Source organism: Lonchura striata, chromosome 15 (genome assembly GCF_050655825.1).
Source record: "Lonchura striata isolate lonStrDom1 chromosome 15, ASM5065582v1, whole genome shotgun sequence".
NCBI lineage: Eukaryota > Metazoa > Chordata > Aves > Passeriformes > Estrildidae > Lonchura > Lonchura striata.
Window position 1 is genome coordinate 5648447 of NC_140717.1, and position 17640 is coordinate 5666086.

Sequence of the window (17640 nt, forward strand, 5' to 3'; positions counted from 1 at the left end):
TTTAGCTTACATGCTCTCAGAGCATTCACTTATCAGTGTGTTACATTAGAACACCCTCTAACTATTAATGGAAGCCGAAAACACAAAGGGGACAGATTTATTCATGCAGAATGGACTCCAGTACTACCACGATGTAAATAAACCTAGAGCTGGGAACCAACAGGATTCAGAGAGTTCATTGCATGACCTATGTAAGTATAAACAATCACATCTTAAGTGTCAAATAATAACTCAACAGGTGAAATAACACCATTAAAAATTAAAAGAGCAGGCTTTCATAGTAAGAAATTAACTTTGTCAGGTGGCTTTCTTAAATGGCTTTTGATCCATTACCAGTGGGTTTGTTCAGCACAAATGCATCAACAATCCATGAACACATTAACTTTACTTATTAAAGAAAAGAAACAGCACAACTTCAGTACTGCTTTTGGGAAATGGATTGTTACAATTGCTCTTTACCTTAGCTTCAGACTGACTCCAAGGTTTATTTCAATTTCTCACCTGCAAATTCCACAAGGAAGCCAAAACTGTGATTGTTGCCATGATCACTGGAGGGATTTCAACTGGCATAGAAATTGTGGTTTAGTCTACCTACAATTAGAGTTAATAAAGTTTTTTCAACACTGTTTTTCAAAGTATTAAGGCTTCTTTAAAGTCAATTAATTTGCTGATAGAATGGATTTACAGAGATAAAACATTGGCCAGGTAGAACTTAGAAATTTATATTTATTTTCTATAGTTCGTTTCCTTTGTGCTTTTCTAAGCAACTCATCATTTGCAACATGATCCAAGATTCATCTTAGATGATAAATTATTAATATGGAGTTATTTGCAGGGGAGGTTTCAGGGGTGTTAAAAACACCCTTAAAACCAACCAAGCAAGCAAAAAAATCCAAACACACAAACAAAAAATTACAACAAAAAACCCAACAAACCACCAAATAAAAAACACCCAGTCTCAAAGCATCCATCATTTAATAAACAGACTCAGGCTATTGTTCCATGATAGCTGATGATTGATAGACTATTACATTTGTATGTGAAGTTTTTGGAGCTCCAGATGATACAAAACAGTAATGACATCATGCAATGTGCTGAATCCCTAGGAAAAAACTGTCCCAGTTGATTTCCCAGGCAACATGATCGTGTTGTTGAAGAGATTGCATCTCTGTGATTTTGTACAATTATTGAGCTCAGCAACAGAAGAAACCCTTAGGAATATATTTCTTGGTGAGAAAAAAAAACAAAACAAACAAACAAAAATGGACCTTGCCTTAGATTTGTTCCTGAGTCATTTTGCAGTGTAATCACTGTCTCTCATGTCAGCACTGAAGGCCAGCTAAGCTGACCTGCTGCAGCAGAGTGAACCATCTCCACTCTCACTCAGGCTCAGGAAACACGAAGGCCATGTCCACTCAGCCAAGGCCTGTGCTATAAGCACAGTGTAAATTCACCTCCCTTGTGAAACAGACTCTGGAATTTAACAACTGCATAGAACATCAGAAGGTCGAATATTATACATTTGGATAAAGAGCTCCTTTTGTACCCTACAGATTCATTTTTTCCACCAAATGCTACATTTGTGTCCTTGCCAACAGACAGCACAATTGCCAAAGTGAAGATTGTCTGATAAAAAAAGACACAGAGTTCCTAGATCCCTATTCATCATATTCTAGGAAGCTGCTCTAACTTACGTCAAAAGGAAAAAGTAATAAAAAGCATGCTCAAGCTATCTTTACTCTACTTTTTCCCATTTCTTATAGAAGTGGGAGAAATGGCAGAGAATCCAGAATATTTTCAGATTGAAGAATTTCTTCCTTAACAAACGTCTTTATTTCTCAGCATCTCAAATCTGAGTCCTGTTAGAATTCTTTCTAAAGATACTGTTGTTTCTGCAATGATTGAATCAATATCCTAAGAAACAGTACCTTGGAACTGTTCATAGGTTTTCCTTCTCTTCATTTAAAATAATTGCAATATGAAATTTATAGCATTATATATTTTTTTATGCCAGCAAGCCTGACATGTTGGATATGAATCCTAGAAACATGGAATTCTAAGCTAGATACAACAGAGTATTAGAGTTCAGAGAACTATTGGAAAAATTAGAGGGAAATAATATGTTTTCCATTTTATGCACCTGTGTGACCATTCTTTTTTGTTCAAGAGAATGGAAAAGAACAGCAGTCTTATCTGGCAACATTTTTCAAAATATAGACAGCTGTGTTAAAACAACAAAGCTCCTACCTGCACTTCTTTTAGGCTTGGAAACATTTAATACTGGGCTCTGATTCTCAAGTGGAAAATGAAAAGTAATAAATATTTTTCCTGTATGGAGAAACCACAGTGGAAACTATGCAGTCTGCATTTGTGTACTTCCAAGCCTGATACTTGAAAAGATTTATTTTCAAATAGTTTTAAAATACTTGGAATGCATAAAAGCAATTAGAGTTATTTTACATGATGGTTTTAAAAGGAAAACCTGTATTGATACCACCCTTCATTCTGAACTGCCACTTGTTTCCTGCTCCCATGAGAGAATGCCACTTTACTAGCTAAGATTTCTAGAGAATTATCAAAAAACGACATACTAAAATGAGATCATTTTTGACTACAAGCCTTTTTGGCAGACAGGTGAGCCCATGGCACTGGCAATGTCTTCTTGCATTAAGACAAGGATGCTATGTTTCAGCTACACAGAGAAATGTTTACATCACTATTGTACCCCCCAGCACAGGGAGCCTGCGGCAGCAAGGGAACTCTCAGCAAGAAAGTTTGGGCAAATTTTTCCTCCCTCATTTCTAAAATTAAAGCTCTCTATTTCTGGTTTGAGAGCATTGTTGCACTCACAGAAACAGCTGACAGTTAGCAACAACTCAGGCTGACTTGAGCATTGTCTTCTGGAATTTCCACAATGTTCTTCTTTAGCTCTGTGGAAACAAAAAGTTATAAAATCAACGTACAAGAAATTACACCATCTGATATTAAGGGTAACAAAAGTTGGATGCAGGCCCAGTCACTCCTGTAGGATAAAATCTGGGCAGACAATGATATAAATATGCTTGCAGGTGTTTGAAATTGGCTCTAATGCTTGAAAAACCTCCCCAATCCTTTGGACTATAAACAAGAAAAATGCACACAAAAAGCAAAACTCCACATACTGATGAGATTTCCTGCCCTAATTTGGGCCCTGTGCCCAGGAGTGCTCTCCAGCTCCTTTATCATGGACTGTTCAAAGGCCAAAGCAGCAACTCGGGAAAAGAATTCTTTGACATTTTCTCCTAGGAAACAAGACAGAAATTATGTGCTTTTATAAAGGCATATCAACAGATGATCAAGCATAACAAGCACATCTGTGAACAGCTGACTGCTCAATGTTTGGACAGAACAGGCCTCTCCAAAAATCCATCTCCCATTCTGATAACTGCAGAAAGAATTTCTAATTTTCTTACTTTGGAATACTGTATCCTGTGCTGCACCTTTATTTTTAGCCAGCAACAGAGAGAATTAATTTTGTGGTGTAATCTTTTTCCATTGCAAACGTTGAGTAGTAGTGCACATGTGTATTTATGTAACTATCTATGAATTATACATGCTCAAATACTGCAAAGCAGCTTGATTGTTTCTTTCTGCATACACGACAGTGAAAGCACACATACAAATGGTCAAATAAAATCAGCCATTAATAAGACTGAAGTTTCTCATAAGAACAAAATACAAGAAGAAAAAAAAACTGGCAATGGTGGGATAATAAGTTCTTCCCACTCCAACATCAGTCCTTGTGGTTATGCTATTTTTACATCCTTTGCAGTAATTTACCTGTTTTGGCTGAAACCGACCAGTATTCTGCCTGCATCTCCTTGGCAAAACGGATGGCATCCAGCTCTGTTCTTTCACACACAGCATCTGACTGGGCAAACAACAAGGAACAGCTTGAACAGAATTGTGTCTGGGCTGGTAACAGCACACAGGCACTGCCATAGCAGTGATGCCTACACTGTGATGCTTCCAGTTTGCTCAGTGGCCTTTCTGACCATGCCTAAACTTGGGCAATCAGACTTGACTGCAAGAACATTCAACTATTTAGTACTGGCTTTAAATTGAAGTCTCCACTCAGCTCTCACAGCACTGAAACAAAACAAGAGTTAACCTTGTATCTAACACATTCACTGGTAAAGGACTATCAAGTCAGCATCTCAGTTAATGGTCTTTAAATCCTTGTAATCCCATCATTCTCAGCAGAAGATCTGTGGGACCAACTAGTAACAGAAGAAACAAGTTTGTTTTCAAAGCTTTAAAAATCTTTTTTCTACAGAAAGACAGACACAGGACTGAGAATTGTGTAGAGAGATTGCATTCACCTGTTCTTTTGAAAATTATGTGATAATCAATTAAGTAAGAAACCTGCCCTGTCCCTGAGTAATGAACACACCATTCCCTAAAACCCAATTTCCCTCTAATTTTTCCAATAGCTCTCTGAATTGTAATATTCACTTGTGAGTATCTAGCTTAGAATTCCTTATTTCTAGGATTCATATCCAACATGTCAGGCTTACTGGCATAACAAAAATACGTATAATGGTCTGAATTTCATACTGCAGTTATTTTAAATGGAGAGAAAGAAGAAAACCTAAGAACAGTTACAGAACAACAACAAAACCTTCAAGATCACTATGCATGTTTATATATGCTTGGAAAATGTCATGCAAGAAATATTTCATTAACTACCCATTTTTTTTTTCAGAGTCTCTTCTTTAATTGGTTTCAAGTAGCCTGTTCAATTTACCTTTTAAGTTTTTCACTCAAGGTCTTTATCTCAATGACATTGTGCACAACTTGCAAGGGAAATCGCTTGAGGAACTAGGGAAAATCTGATTTCCTCATCTGCACTCAATTTACTCACCACCAAATCTTTTTTTGTTCCAACCAGAAAGATAAAGCTAGAATCTGGCTCATTCTCTCTCAAAGCATCTTCTAACCACTGTCTAAAATACAAAAAAAAAAAAAAAAAAAAAAAAAAAAAAAAAAAAAAGCAGAATCAGTCAGAGGGAACAAGGAGTACAGGAGAATATGACAGATAATAAGGTCACAAGTAAACTGAGTGGAAGAACTTGTCTGAGAGTATCAAAAGCCTTTTTTTTCTTCATAAAATCATACAGAGTACAGAGTACAAATTCAACAATCATTTTAGCACCCAGAGAGCCTATTTCTCAGTGTAAGGGAGAGGGCAAAGTTTGTTGCAAATAAGGAATAAGAAAGCAAGAAGCAACTGAAAAGGTATGAACCACGTAGCAGGTTAGATACAAATGGGAATAAAGAGTGAAATAATCTATTCAGCATTATAAAACAGCTCCCTATGAAGGCTGTATGATTCTTGTCTCACAAGCTTTTATATTCTTGTTACTCTGGCAATCAAGTTTCTCTTGAGTCATCCAACACAAGTCAAGGAGGGAAGGGAGTGTGTGCGTGTGTGGGAAATCAGGTTCACAGGCTTCAATTACTTTCAGCCAAGCAGAGACACTAATATATATATTATTTTACAAAGTCCTATGTAAATGAGCTAAGCACCATAGTACACATTCAAATAAGACAGAGTACAGGTTGTAAAGAAGTCTGTACCTGCATTACAGTCACAACAGCACATTAGAAATACATATTCTCTGAGCTGTGACAGCAGTGTGGATCATAGATCCATGCAGGGTTTTGCAGCCTGCACTAAAAGCAGAATGAGTTTACTCATAACAATTATTGTGTTGCTGTAACCAAATCATTAAAAGGATCTGAACTAGTAAGCTTAGCTGTATGTAAACTTGAGGTTTTTATTTCCTCTCCTCTTTTTGACAGCCTATCTCCCATCAGAATCACAGAAACCAGAGAAAAAAATTGGAGATGAGTGCACCTAAAAAATGAAAGGCTCATGAGACATTATGCATGAGATGCATCTCATCAGTTTTTTCATTTACATTAGATTCCAGCCTGTTATTCTATTTATATCAAATGAAGTAAAAAAAAATGCTTTTGGAGTGCACTTCATCTTTTCCTGCATGTCTAGCTTTGGAAGGATCAAGATTTTACTGAAATGCCTTTCCCTCTGCACTGACTTTAAAGGGAGTCAAGTGTAAGCACCTCAAATTTATGTTCTGCATTTTCTTCAGAAAAATCCCTCCCTATGTAATCCAAACTAGTAACTGTCATTTTTAATTTCTTAGCTCAATAAGAGCTCATGATCCAGCAAGATCTTAACACCTACATATGGAAGACAATTAAACCTGCTGTAAAAACCTTCAAAAGATAAGCCAAGATGCAGAAACTTACTTGGTGTGATCCAAAGTTTGGATATCAGCCAGATCAAACACTGTTATTATAACTGCAATAAAAGACAAGAACAGAAAAAAAAGTAATTAAATTAGAAAGTGTATCAGAAGTCTCTCCAACCTGTCTTGTTAAACAGAGAGAATGTTTATGTATAAGGTGTAAGAACAGATTTAACACCTAGGAAGTGGAAGACTATCCATTTGCTCATTCCTTTTCTTTTTCTAGCACCCAATAAGACCTAAATCCTTAGTCTTCAATGGTATATCTATAGTCTGCAGTCTATAGTGCTATCAACCCTTTCATTTTGGGACCACAAATTACCACAGGATTGTCTCTTAGCAAAGGGAAAGCCAGAAATATCCACTTCCAACTCCAGCATTAATCTCACCCGACCTCAAATTCTTTCCCCCCTAGTCACAAGTGCCACTTTCTATCACTGCACCATCAGAACACTCAGAGTTTGCAGACGTGACAACACATCAAGTCATTAACTTCTTCATCCCTTCTTCCTTTCAACAAAGAGCAATCCATTCCACCACAGTGTGTCTCTAGGTAACTTCCCATGGAGCATATATGGATATAGGTTGCTGTACAAAACACAGCCTCCTAATAAAAGCAGGATCAAATTAATATTGCTCTCACCCGCTGCTCCTCGGTAGTAAGCAGATGCAATGCACTTGAACTTCTCCTGACCTGCTGTGTCCCATCTGTGCAACAGGGGGAAAAAAGAAATTTCAGGTTAATAAAACCCAGGGTAACCTGAGTAAACATGTTAATGAAGCAGCAGGCTGGTACAAGGCGGAGAAGAATGTGATACCAGAGAAGTGTCACCATCTGGAACATGTTATTCATTAACTACTGATAGAAATATAGTAAGACTCTATTAGTCAATGAAGACATGCAAACACCATTTGTACCTTTTCTTAAAAAATACTAATAATTTAGGAGACAATTCAAATATTTGTATTCTGCATGGTAATGTCCTTTCCTTAAAACATTTTTTTTATTTCACCTATGTAATTTGCATGTATTTCCAGGGCAATCTAGTTTTGTAAATTTTCTGTGCTAATACTAGCTAAGTCATGTATTAGCCCATGTTAGAATCTTGCAACTGCTAGATAAGGTATCTGTCTCTACACTACAAATTAGAGACCTGTAGCTCAGTCCATCAGGTACTAATGACACCATTACATAAAATCAAGAATGTCCTTCTCATTAATAAACATGATATGCAGTGCCTTCAGCTACTGCCAGCATTACAGAGGTTTGGGTTTTGTTGTAGCTTTGTACTGCCAGTCACAGATACTTGCAAATATATCTTGTATGGAAATCTCTCAGCAAGAGGGGGCACTAGTGATTATCATATGGAAATGTTCTACCCAGCTTCTGAAGACTTTGCAGATAATGCAACCTGACCTTATTGCTTCAGTTCGCAAAATGCTGATGCATGAGTCTGGATTTTTAGAGGGACTCAAGTTCCAAAAGGATAGCAACTGACAAAACTTCCCAAAGACAATTGCAGTGAAATCAGTGGGAAATGGATTTTTCAATAAATACCACGAGCCATCTATTTACATCAGTGATCTCACCGTGAAAAGAGTGTTTCTAAGTAAAAAGGTTTTTAAAATTCATGCACTAAAATATCTCATGCAAAGCATCTTATTTCTGCTCTAGGTTACATTACAGATGATTCCATAATGCCCTCTACAGAACAATGTTTCTGGCCACCAGAAACATTCCACAGACCCAAAGCAGGTGCAAGAAGGGCAGGATTCCCACTAGTCTGACAAGCAAAGTTGAAAATCAAAGATATTAAGTTCACATTCTAATAAAACCACTCCGGCCTTTCCATGATTTAGGGATAATTAATTAGTTGCTAATTAAGAGTTGTTGAAATCACTGGACATCTTATTAATTTTGATAACTGCAGGAATAAAACCCCTAGTAAAGACAAGTTCAGTGCTCACTGTGCCTACTAAACTCAAATCACAGACTGAGGTTACACAAGCACTGGTGGCTGTGACAAAAGCTTCCACTTCTCTTTCATGAATGTTGACTAAAAATGACAGAACTCCACTGAAATAGTGAAAGACATCCAAGATGAATTTTCATTTACAAGCTTGCAAATTTTTTTAGGCATAAGAAATCCAAGAGTCAAATTTCTACTAAAACTGCAAGTCCAGAGACAGAATCTTTTTTTCAGATCACATTATTCTTTGTGCAATTGTATTATATTTTTGAAACCTTTATTCCACTACAGCCTGCAGCAATTCAAGCTCTGCTGAGACTGTACTCTGTGCAATGCTTAACCATGCTCTTTCAACTCACATCTGGAGGTTATATGGCATTCCAATTATCTCAAAACGTTCAATCTCAAAATCTACTCCAATGGTCGCCTTGTAGTCTCGGTCAAAATTATCTTTACAAAATCTACAATTGAAAAAAAAGAGGATGAAATACTAGTAAGACAAGTACAAATAGCTGCAAAACTAACACTGTCTAGAGTAAATTATGAAGAAAAGAAAAAACTAACTGTGGATTTACTATATAATGTAGAAGCAGACATAAAAATGTAAAGACACTAACTAAAAGAAAAGGAGATACTGTTTAACAAACTAGAAAGCACATATATCTAGTAAGCTCTCAGGATAATATGAGACTCAGCACAAAACATCTTTGGGCTTTCAAGGGAGGTACAGTATCTTCAGTTTTAGTTACAAGGGAATATATATTGGGTTGTAAATAATGACGCAAATGAAACCAAGACTGAGACACTGAAATTGTTCTCTAATTGTTTAGCCTTTAGACTAGATTCCTTAAGAAAGCACTGTATAGCACTGTATCATATTTGACTGGATAAAAATACCTGAGAATGTAACATATATTGACTGAAGTGCTAGAGCACAACTTTCTGTGGTTCATGTATCAAGACTGTGTCATACTCTTGACTTCATTTTGTCTTCAAGAAAACCAAAAAGTACTGGTTCAGATTCAAACCAGGGCCATGAAGCACTGCTCTAAAGCCAGCAATGCAAACATTATAACATTTATTTGAGAAACAGGAGAATCAAACCATCAGCTGAGATATACTGTACCTGTTGATAAGACTGGATTTTCCAACATACAGGTCTCCTACCACAACCACTTTGGATATTTTCAGCCTGTTATAAATATTTGAAAATATTACATCGTTTTAGTAGTAACTTCACAGTCTCCTGCTAAAAATTCTGATTTAGATTTTTAAATATCAAGTGAGGAGCACATGTACCTGTGATTTCAATTTATCTATGTGCCACTGTGCTGTATGACCAGAGTCTTGAATTACGAGAGAGAAAACCACCAAAAACCAAACCCTTCTGGAGCAGAAACACTCCATTTCTTGCTCTGGTTAGTTGGGTTTTGGTGGGTTTTTTTTGTTTTGCTTTGTTTTGGTTTTTTTCTTAATTTCAATTTAGTGGAACAAATTTTATTCTATTAAAATTGCTTGAATACAAGTATATGCATTTGGCATAATTTTACAGAAGTTTACACATAAGACCATAGTGTATCTGCATCCTTGGCATTCCAATTTATCCCAAGTTTCTCATTGACTTTAATAGTACAAATGAAGTCCTAAGAGCAGAAATAAGAAATTGTTGATAATAAAAGAACACACTGCAGAATGTGCCTCTGGGAAAAACAACTCACAGGGTTAGAGCCAATACATTTTCTGACTATCTGGAATAATACTAATCTGAACCTGGCTTCATGCAAATAATCCTCTTTGCTCTAGGTTCTCCCACAGGATACAGCAGATGGGCCTTAGGTGACTCAGCCTGCATTCTTAAAATTGAAACTGTGAGATTTTAGGAGATCCAGGTGGATAAGTGAATTTAAGTTCATTTGTTGACCTAAACTTGGATTGACATCTCCTGTGCAAATGCTATAAAAATGGCTTAAGAGGTTTAATGTTCTTTTCTATTAAGGAATGGCTTTTCAACAAAGGACTTAATCTTCTATTGAATACTATTTCTGGTTACATCAACTTCCATGTGATGCTGATTCTAAGTTATCTATCCTGAATAGCTGAAAAATTGACCGGTAAACTGCATGACTAATATCTAAAAAAAAAAAAAGCTATATGTGCCAGTCAACATTAACTGGGTGACCACAGGCCCCCATGCTCTTGATTACTGTTACTGAGAAAACACTAAATAAAATCAACAAACTTAAGGGAAAAGGTAAAGAGTAAGTGATGGTTTAGAGGGTGTGTTCCATTAATTTGTACTAGGGGGAAAAGACTCCCTAGATCAGACCATTTAACACAATGATGGATTATCAGGAGAGTATTAAATAAAGCCATTAACTGCTGAATTCATCAGACTAGCTTTCCAAATGACAAAGAAATATTTTATTAGTTGGGGTAATGGAAAAGGAAGATAATGGTTATTCCAGTCAAGCTTTACAAGTACTGTACAAAACACTCTGGCTGCCCTTCCTACCCCCATTCCACCATAAAATGACCTAAATGACCAGATAATAATCATATCTAGAAAGCAGTGACAGAAAATTAGTTTAATTCTATTCACAAAGACAAAACATATAGCTTTTTAGTTATACTCTGTTACCAGAATAAATTACATAGAGAGTTGTCTAACTACATAAATAAAAAAACCCCTAATAATAAAAATCCCAAACAAATACATGTTGGAAATGGAACGAAAAAATACCTCAATTCAATAAAGCATGTCGTACTTGGAAAATTGTCCAGACGCTTGTAAGAAATTTACATGAAACTAAGATAGTGACTGTGTTTCTAAAAAAGGGATAAAGTCAGTGATGTCTCTCAGGGTGACATATTTTCGGTTAAATTTTTTTTTTTAGTAAGACTCCCTAGTGAAATGAATATAAAGTTGCATTTAAAGATGGATATCATGACAAGTCTCATGTCAGCAACTCTAGAGCTAGGGGAATAGTGAGCTAATTGTCAGTATTCATAGGAGCTCAAATTTATGGAGGATCCTGCACATTGAAACCAGAAGTATTTATCACTAAAATGTACAGTTATTTATTTTAACTGAATAGTGATGATTTCAACACAGTTTAGCTTTCTTGCCTTGCTTCAGAGATTAAATCAGTAATAGTAACAGTTCTGGTGGAGAGATAATGCAGGGGGAAAAAAACCAATTTCTAGATTATTAGTAGAGTATAAATCAGCTTATTATGATATTTAAATGCTATAAATTTACCAGAATTTTGCTCCAGCTTTAAGAAACATTTTAACAGAACTTCTCAGCACGTATACATCAAAAAGGCTAAAACCAGATTCCTAGATTTTTCAAGAAACATAGAACTGCTGCTTTTATATCCCTCCAAAGCCTTTATTAACTACTCCTTTGGAACACCTGCAGCGAACACAGCAAGGCTGAATCTGTTAGATGTTTTGAACTAAGTGTTTATTTAAAAGGTGTTAAAAACCTGTCTAAACTACTACACCATTTTTTCAATGCTACCTATCCCAGCAGAAGAGGCACTCAATTAATGTACTGTGGACCAGGTCAGAGAACTGTCTTATGCAGGGGCTTAGCTGCCTTGAAACATACTGGAGTGAGGAATATGAGGAATGGGGCGGGGAGGGGGGGGAAAGCCAATGAGGAAAGGAGGCTATAAGGAGCTTAAAATACTTTCTTCCTTGCATACCTGTGTTATAACAAACTTACCCATCTGTTGCAGTGCTCTGCTGACAAGCAGTCCTGACCTGTGCATGGAAGTGCTCTTTAAACTGCAGACAGGCCTCAGGTGTGTACCACTGAAAAGAGAGAGCAGCTACTGGGACAAACTGGGTGATGGATACTTGGCAAGAAGTCAAACTGGCAAGGAAAAACAGATAAAAGAATTGTTCAAGAACAGGGTTTTCCTGGCATAAGAAAAGGGGTAGGTTGGGTTAGAAGGCAGTAAGGTTTCCCCAGAGCTGTATTTGTAAAAACTCCTTGGGACAGCACTATCCTTTGAGCACCTCTCTGAGTGTCAGTGTCCAGCATTGCCTAAGCACCCATGGCCAAATCCATTTGCTCATCATTCTGTGTTGTTGCAGCGGGCCCTGGCTGGGTAGTAATTAGCATTGCCTCCCTGATTCACAGAAGGCTGATCAATCTCCTTATTATATATACCACTATTAAGAAACCCACTGCTTTTATAGACAGTTATGATATAGCTGGACCTAATTGGTCCTTCAATCATAACACCATCACCATTGGCTAATTAAGAAACCACACTCTGGTAAACAAATCTCCATGATACATTCCACATATTCACAACAACAGGTGCAGCAAGTTAAGATTAAGAATTGTTTCTCATTCTTTTCTTTGATCTTCTCACAGACTTCTTCCAGAAAGGCCTGAGAAAGTTGTCTGTTGCTCTCTGGGGCCAGGGAGCTGCTGCCACAATTCTGTACAGCAGAAAATGCTTTCAATTGTCCCAGCAATCTGACACAGAAGACAAACACAGATGGGAGCATACCACCAGCAACTCATTACTGTGAAGTTTTTTCAATCTTTTATAAGTGTGAAGCACTGTTTTTATTACTAACTCTTTAATTGGGAATTAGTTAAAAATTAGAAAAATACATTTTACCTTGTATTTGCTTAAAATACCTGTGGTACTTTTCATAAAATTAAAAGCAAAATATGTGGCTGAGATCAAGAATGGAAAAAAAAAAAAGTGAACTCCCTTAAAAGGATTTTTTGAACAACTGAAAAAAACAAGGGCTAATTCCTTGCCCTTCCCTGTCCTGAACTATTCTATTATACTTCAAATACAAAAGTCTTTGGGGACATCAAAGGTATTTTGTCTGTGTTTCTACAGTGCCTACTACCTTTGATCTACTGTATGACTAAGGTTCTTGTACAAACAGAAAATTAAAATTGCCTTAAATTCTTTAGCCTAAGACTCCTAATTAGATTTTTTGGCAAATTTAATGTCAGCTCTGGTTTCCTCTTTGCCCTCAGTCTTGGAGTTCTTATGCATGTAATTATTACTGTTTTGCTGAAAAAAACCCCAAATATTGTAAGATAACACTTCTGTCACAAGAGTCACTTTTTGTAAAGGTTAGAAAGAAGAATGAAGATTGTTATTGAAGAGATCAGCATTGAATGGGACTATGAAGTCACATTAAACTTTGAAAGAATCTTAAATAATTTGCAATTTTAACAGAAGACAACAAGTGTACATTAAATTAAAATACCATATTAGCACAATGGAAAGATAGATCAGTGTAGCAGCGGCTACATACTGTGACCAAAGGGATAAAAAATGCTTACCTTGGGAAACTGGGAGATTATTCTTCCTCTGTTCACTGGGGGAACCAAATGCATTAGGCTGGACTTCATTCTCCAAGTTCAGTTAAATTTGACAAGTCTGAAAATACATAAAGAGAAACACAGTATTCAGGAATTGCCTCAATACAGGGACAATATGATAAAGACTAACCAAGTTCTGGCAGACTTGTCTTTTTTTTTTTTTTTTTTTTTTTTTCCTTTTATCTTTTCAACACAGCTGAAAGAAAGTTGAAGAATTGGTGGTTCTGCAACTCAGTTTGCATGGAGGGAAAGCTGCTTCTCATGTAAACAGGACCACCTCAGTGTACATAGCTGTAGTAGCCAACAGTGTCCTTCTGAAACTACAAGGCACCAACTCTAATTCCCTGGGAGGGCAGAGAATTGCTCACTTAATTTAACCCAAGTGCTTGCAGTTTAGCCCTCAAAGGATTCTGCAGTGTTTAATTTAAAAATCTTGCTCATCATTGTTTCAAATGCTTCTGCACTAAGTGCATTAATTAATGTTAGGGGATCCCAGATTTCATGTGGTCAGAAGAAGGGAGGAAGGATGAAGCTGCCACATTTCTTGGCACAACATCAGACTTTCATGCAAGATCATCTCAGAAAAAATGAAATCTGTCTGACATGGGAAAAGAATAATGCTCACAAGAAAATCACAAATGCATTCAGATGTCTCACCTGAGATACATCAATTTGGTTATGTAAGGAAACCTCGTGGGCTGATGGGGGAGGGGACCCTTATTAGGGTACAGATTTCTTACTGGCATTCAAAAGAACATTTCTAATGGGAGCATTTTCATCCTGTAGCAAAGTGTAAGGAAGGACTCACCGAGCAGCAGCTGATGCAGCAGGATTCCAGCCGCACAAGCAGCCCAGCCCCTGCTACGTGGCCATAGCAACAGGTTTGCAACAATTCCCTTCCTCCTCTTCTTCCACAGACCGGGAAGGCGGAGATGGAGTAATTTAACTATACACAGAGCAATAGTTTTAAAACAACAAACTCGTTTTAGTGGTCATACAGATTCCTTTGATCAGAAACTGCTCCTCAATAAACTAAATGGTCCCTAATCCTGGATAAGGAAACAGTTACATTTTCTTCAAAGATGATTGTATATATGGATACAAAGAGCAGGATTAACCTATTAGACAAGGAACCAATGGAGTGGGGAACAGTCACAGTGCTAATATTAAGCATAGCAGCAATTATAAAGAAACTCCCAAGGGATCTTTTCAGCATTTCAGCTTGATTTCATCTCAGCTTTAAAGTCAGAATGCGCATGCCACTAATGAGACATTCTGAATTATATAAATATCTTTCTACTCATTAATAATCTTGCTTTCTAATGTAAAAAACACCAAAGACAAGGAATAAGAAATTATACAGCCATTTTGCATTACCTAGGTATTGTCAATTTACTCAATAATTGAGACAGCATTTAGTAAGCCAGAGTGCAACTTAGGATGCTAAAAGATTTTGCTTATGTATTTTATTAGGATTTAAATTTTTAACTTTCAGGAGAAAACAAAGGTGTTCCATTCTAACAGTTGTATTTTGATAAAGCAGGAAGAGATTTTGAACCAGAAGACAAGCATTTCCCACTTCTGCAGCAGACTAAAAATGTTAAAGTGTGCATCAAAGTAGACTAGTAATTTTAAACAAGCAAGTACAGAAGAAAAAACCCTAGAGTTGTGTTTTACAAGCACGCACATAAAGAATAATGCTTTAGAAAATAACTAGTCCACTACTTAGAAATAATGTTTTATTTTCTTCCATGAGGAATTGCTTTTAAATCCCTTCAGGCACAAATATGATCTCAACTGTACCAAGACAGCCACTTTCCCACAAAGAACCCAGATTTGTAGCTGATGGGTTATTCACCAAAGAAGGTGACATTACAGTATTTATCTATTTACCATATGGAGAGTTCTACTTACGCTACTTGCGACCATATAAAACTCAAGAGATCTAGACCCTTGTTTTGCTGTGCTCCTGCCCTTCTGGCCAGCTTGAATATGGCAATATTAATGTCTTAATTAATGTCAGAACCATTAGTATAGTTCTGAAAACAAGAACTCCATGAGTTGGTAAGGGTTTCAAATACTAATTTGCTTTCTGCATGTTCTAGTCGTAGTTCAAAACCTCCTAAGCATGGTAAACACCTGTCATGTATACACAGACTGACTCACTGCTCCTCTCCTAGAGCTCTTTTACAAACTAAACTACAAAAACCACAAGTCAACCATCTCAGTAAATGCAAAGGACAGGAGGGACCAAGGCAACCACAAAGATATATTTCAAAATTCAGAGGTCATCTTCACTTACACTTAATGTATTTAATCTAAATCTCACATACACATAAGCATATCCAGACTTACCATATCAAGAAATAAGACACACCATTACAGGAGAAGAATTTAAGAAATAAAAAGCTGCTAAAAATACTGAGAATGATGCATATTTTCTCTTCTTAAAGAGCTGAAAGGGGATTCAGTCACCAGGGAGGGATGAGAACAGTGTCTCCATGGTGTTACAGTCCTCCCTATTTCAACACTGCAGGAACAGTAGTGCCAGCAACTTCTGTGGATAGACAAAAGATGTGAGGCATTCAGAAGGCATACATAAAATAAGTTAATGTCATGACTACTAACCAAGATAAAGTGAAGTACAAGACAGAACAACTCACACCAAAAGCAGAGGTAACACTGAGGACCAAGTCTCTGATTTGGTCCTGTTCTTTTGACGCTGAGAAAAGTTCATGTTCTTCCTATGGATATGAGGTGAACTTTTACAAGTACATAGCTAGTGGAAGTCTAATCTAATTCAGGTAAATCACCTGTAAAGTAAATAATCATCTCTAAAATGTTGCAGAAAAATAAATCCTTTCATTTTTAAAGTAGCAATTTTTCTTTTATGGATTTGGAAGATCAACAAACCAAAATCTATTCCTGTGATGCATTTTAATCCGGCTGATCAGAATTACTTTGGATTTGTAAAATTCTAAACTTTGATTATTACAATTGTTACTCAGACATAATGAAAAATATCTCAACGACTTCACTATCTGCACTATCTTTTTATAGCACAAGCTGTTCAGAGTTCTTTCCGTGATGCCAGATAACATCTGACAATCCAGAACTGTGATAAATTGTGCCACAACATTGCAATGATCCTTTCTTCCTGTGTACCTTCCCCTGAAGTACTAAGTAATAATGGAAACCCTTACTACATATTCTAACTGTTCATAGTGACATTCTGGAGAAGATTAGGAAAGAAAACCTAGTCCAAATCTACTGCGCTCCCTTCAGCCCTTTTACCCCAAGGCACTTGCCGGCTGTATTTCTGCCCCTTAACTCCACCACCATTTTGCTCGCTCTGAATTTTCCTGAATTTTGTTCAAGTAAAACTACTTTGAAAACAAGGGGCGAGGACAGAGCCTGCACACCGAGGCAGAACGGCCGCCACTACTCCGGGACCTCACGGCGGCACCTCCGTCCCCTCACGGCTCGCTCCCCTCACGGCTCCCCTCAGCCCGCCCGCCCCGCGCCCCGCTGCCAACTACGCCATTGACGTAACCCCCTCGGCGTTGGGCGCTGTCAAACGCGGCGCTCACGCTGGTGACGCAGCCGGACCCGGGGCTCGGCGGCGTTGGTCGCTATTCACGAAGAGGCGCGTACGCAAAGAGCGGGCGCTGTGGCAACCAGGGCACGCGCGCGCTGCCGGCGGCCGGCGCTGAGGGGCGGCAGCCGGGGCTCGGTAATGGCACACGGCGCCTTCGATTATTTAGTAATTTCGTTTGCCTTGAAGGGAGAAGGGGAGTTGTTTAGACGCTGTTTTAACGTTTAGTTTTGGTTTTGCTGTTAGCCGTTTTCAATATTGGAGGTTGTAGTGTTCAATCAGCTGAGGCGCTTTCCGTACTGAGGGAAGGGCGGTGAGGGGGAGGCAGCCCTCACGTATTCTATCAAACGTTACCGAATTTTGAGGGCAGGTTTTAACCAGATCCCTGTAAAA

The 17640-nt window shown here is 37.6% G+C and overlaps 2 protein-coding genes across 4 annotated transcripts in view; one reads left to right on the top strand and one right to left on the bottom strand.

The window, feature by feature from the left end:
• Window positions 1-958: 958 nt before the first annotated feature.
• On the bottom strand, window positions 959-17304 carry RAB36 (RAB36, member RAS oncogene family). Of its 3 annotated transcripts, none has more exons than XR_014958638.1 (13): window positions 17206-17304; window positions 16008-16209; window positions 14461-14598; window positions 13614-13710; window positions 12015-12103; window positions 9411-9476; window positions 8644-8745; window positions 6958-7022; window positions 6316-6367; window positions 4904-4985; window positions 3820-3906; window positions 3162-3281; window positions 959-2930 (listed from the first exon to the last, which is right to left on the bottom strand). XR_014958638.1 is itself a non-coding variant. In XM_085592995.1 (13 exons), exons 4-13 carry the CDS (start codon window positions 13680-13682, stop codon window positions 2866-2868), a joined length of 801 nt encoding a protein of 266 aa, XP_085449121.1. In that variant the 5' UTR covers window positions 13683-13710; window positions 14461-14598; window positions 16008-16209; window positions 17206-17295; the 3' UTR covers window positions 959-2865. The 3 variants fall into 3 exon arrangements, 2 of the variants coding, with proteins under 2 accessions (XP_085449121.1, XP_021405494.2); XM_085592995.1 differs by having other exon boundaries at window positions 3820-3910; window positions 17206-17295; XM_021549819.4 differs by lacking the exons at window positions 14461-14598; window positions 16008-16209; window positions 17206-17304 and adding an exon at window positions 14310-14454 and having other exon boundaries at window positions 3820-3910.
• Window positions 17236-17640, top strand: part of RSPH14 (radial spoke head 14 homolog) — a 73973-nt gene continuing 73568 nt past the window's right edge. Inside the window, exon 1 of the mRNA XM_077787129.2 lies at window positions 17236-17385. The gene's annotated coding sequence lies outside the window, so the exon portion shown is untranslated. The remainder of the gene's footprint in view (window positions 17386-17640) is intronic.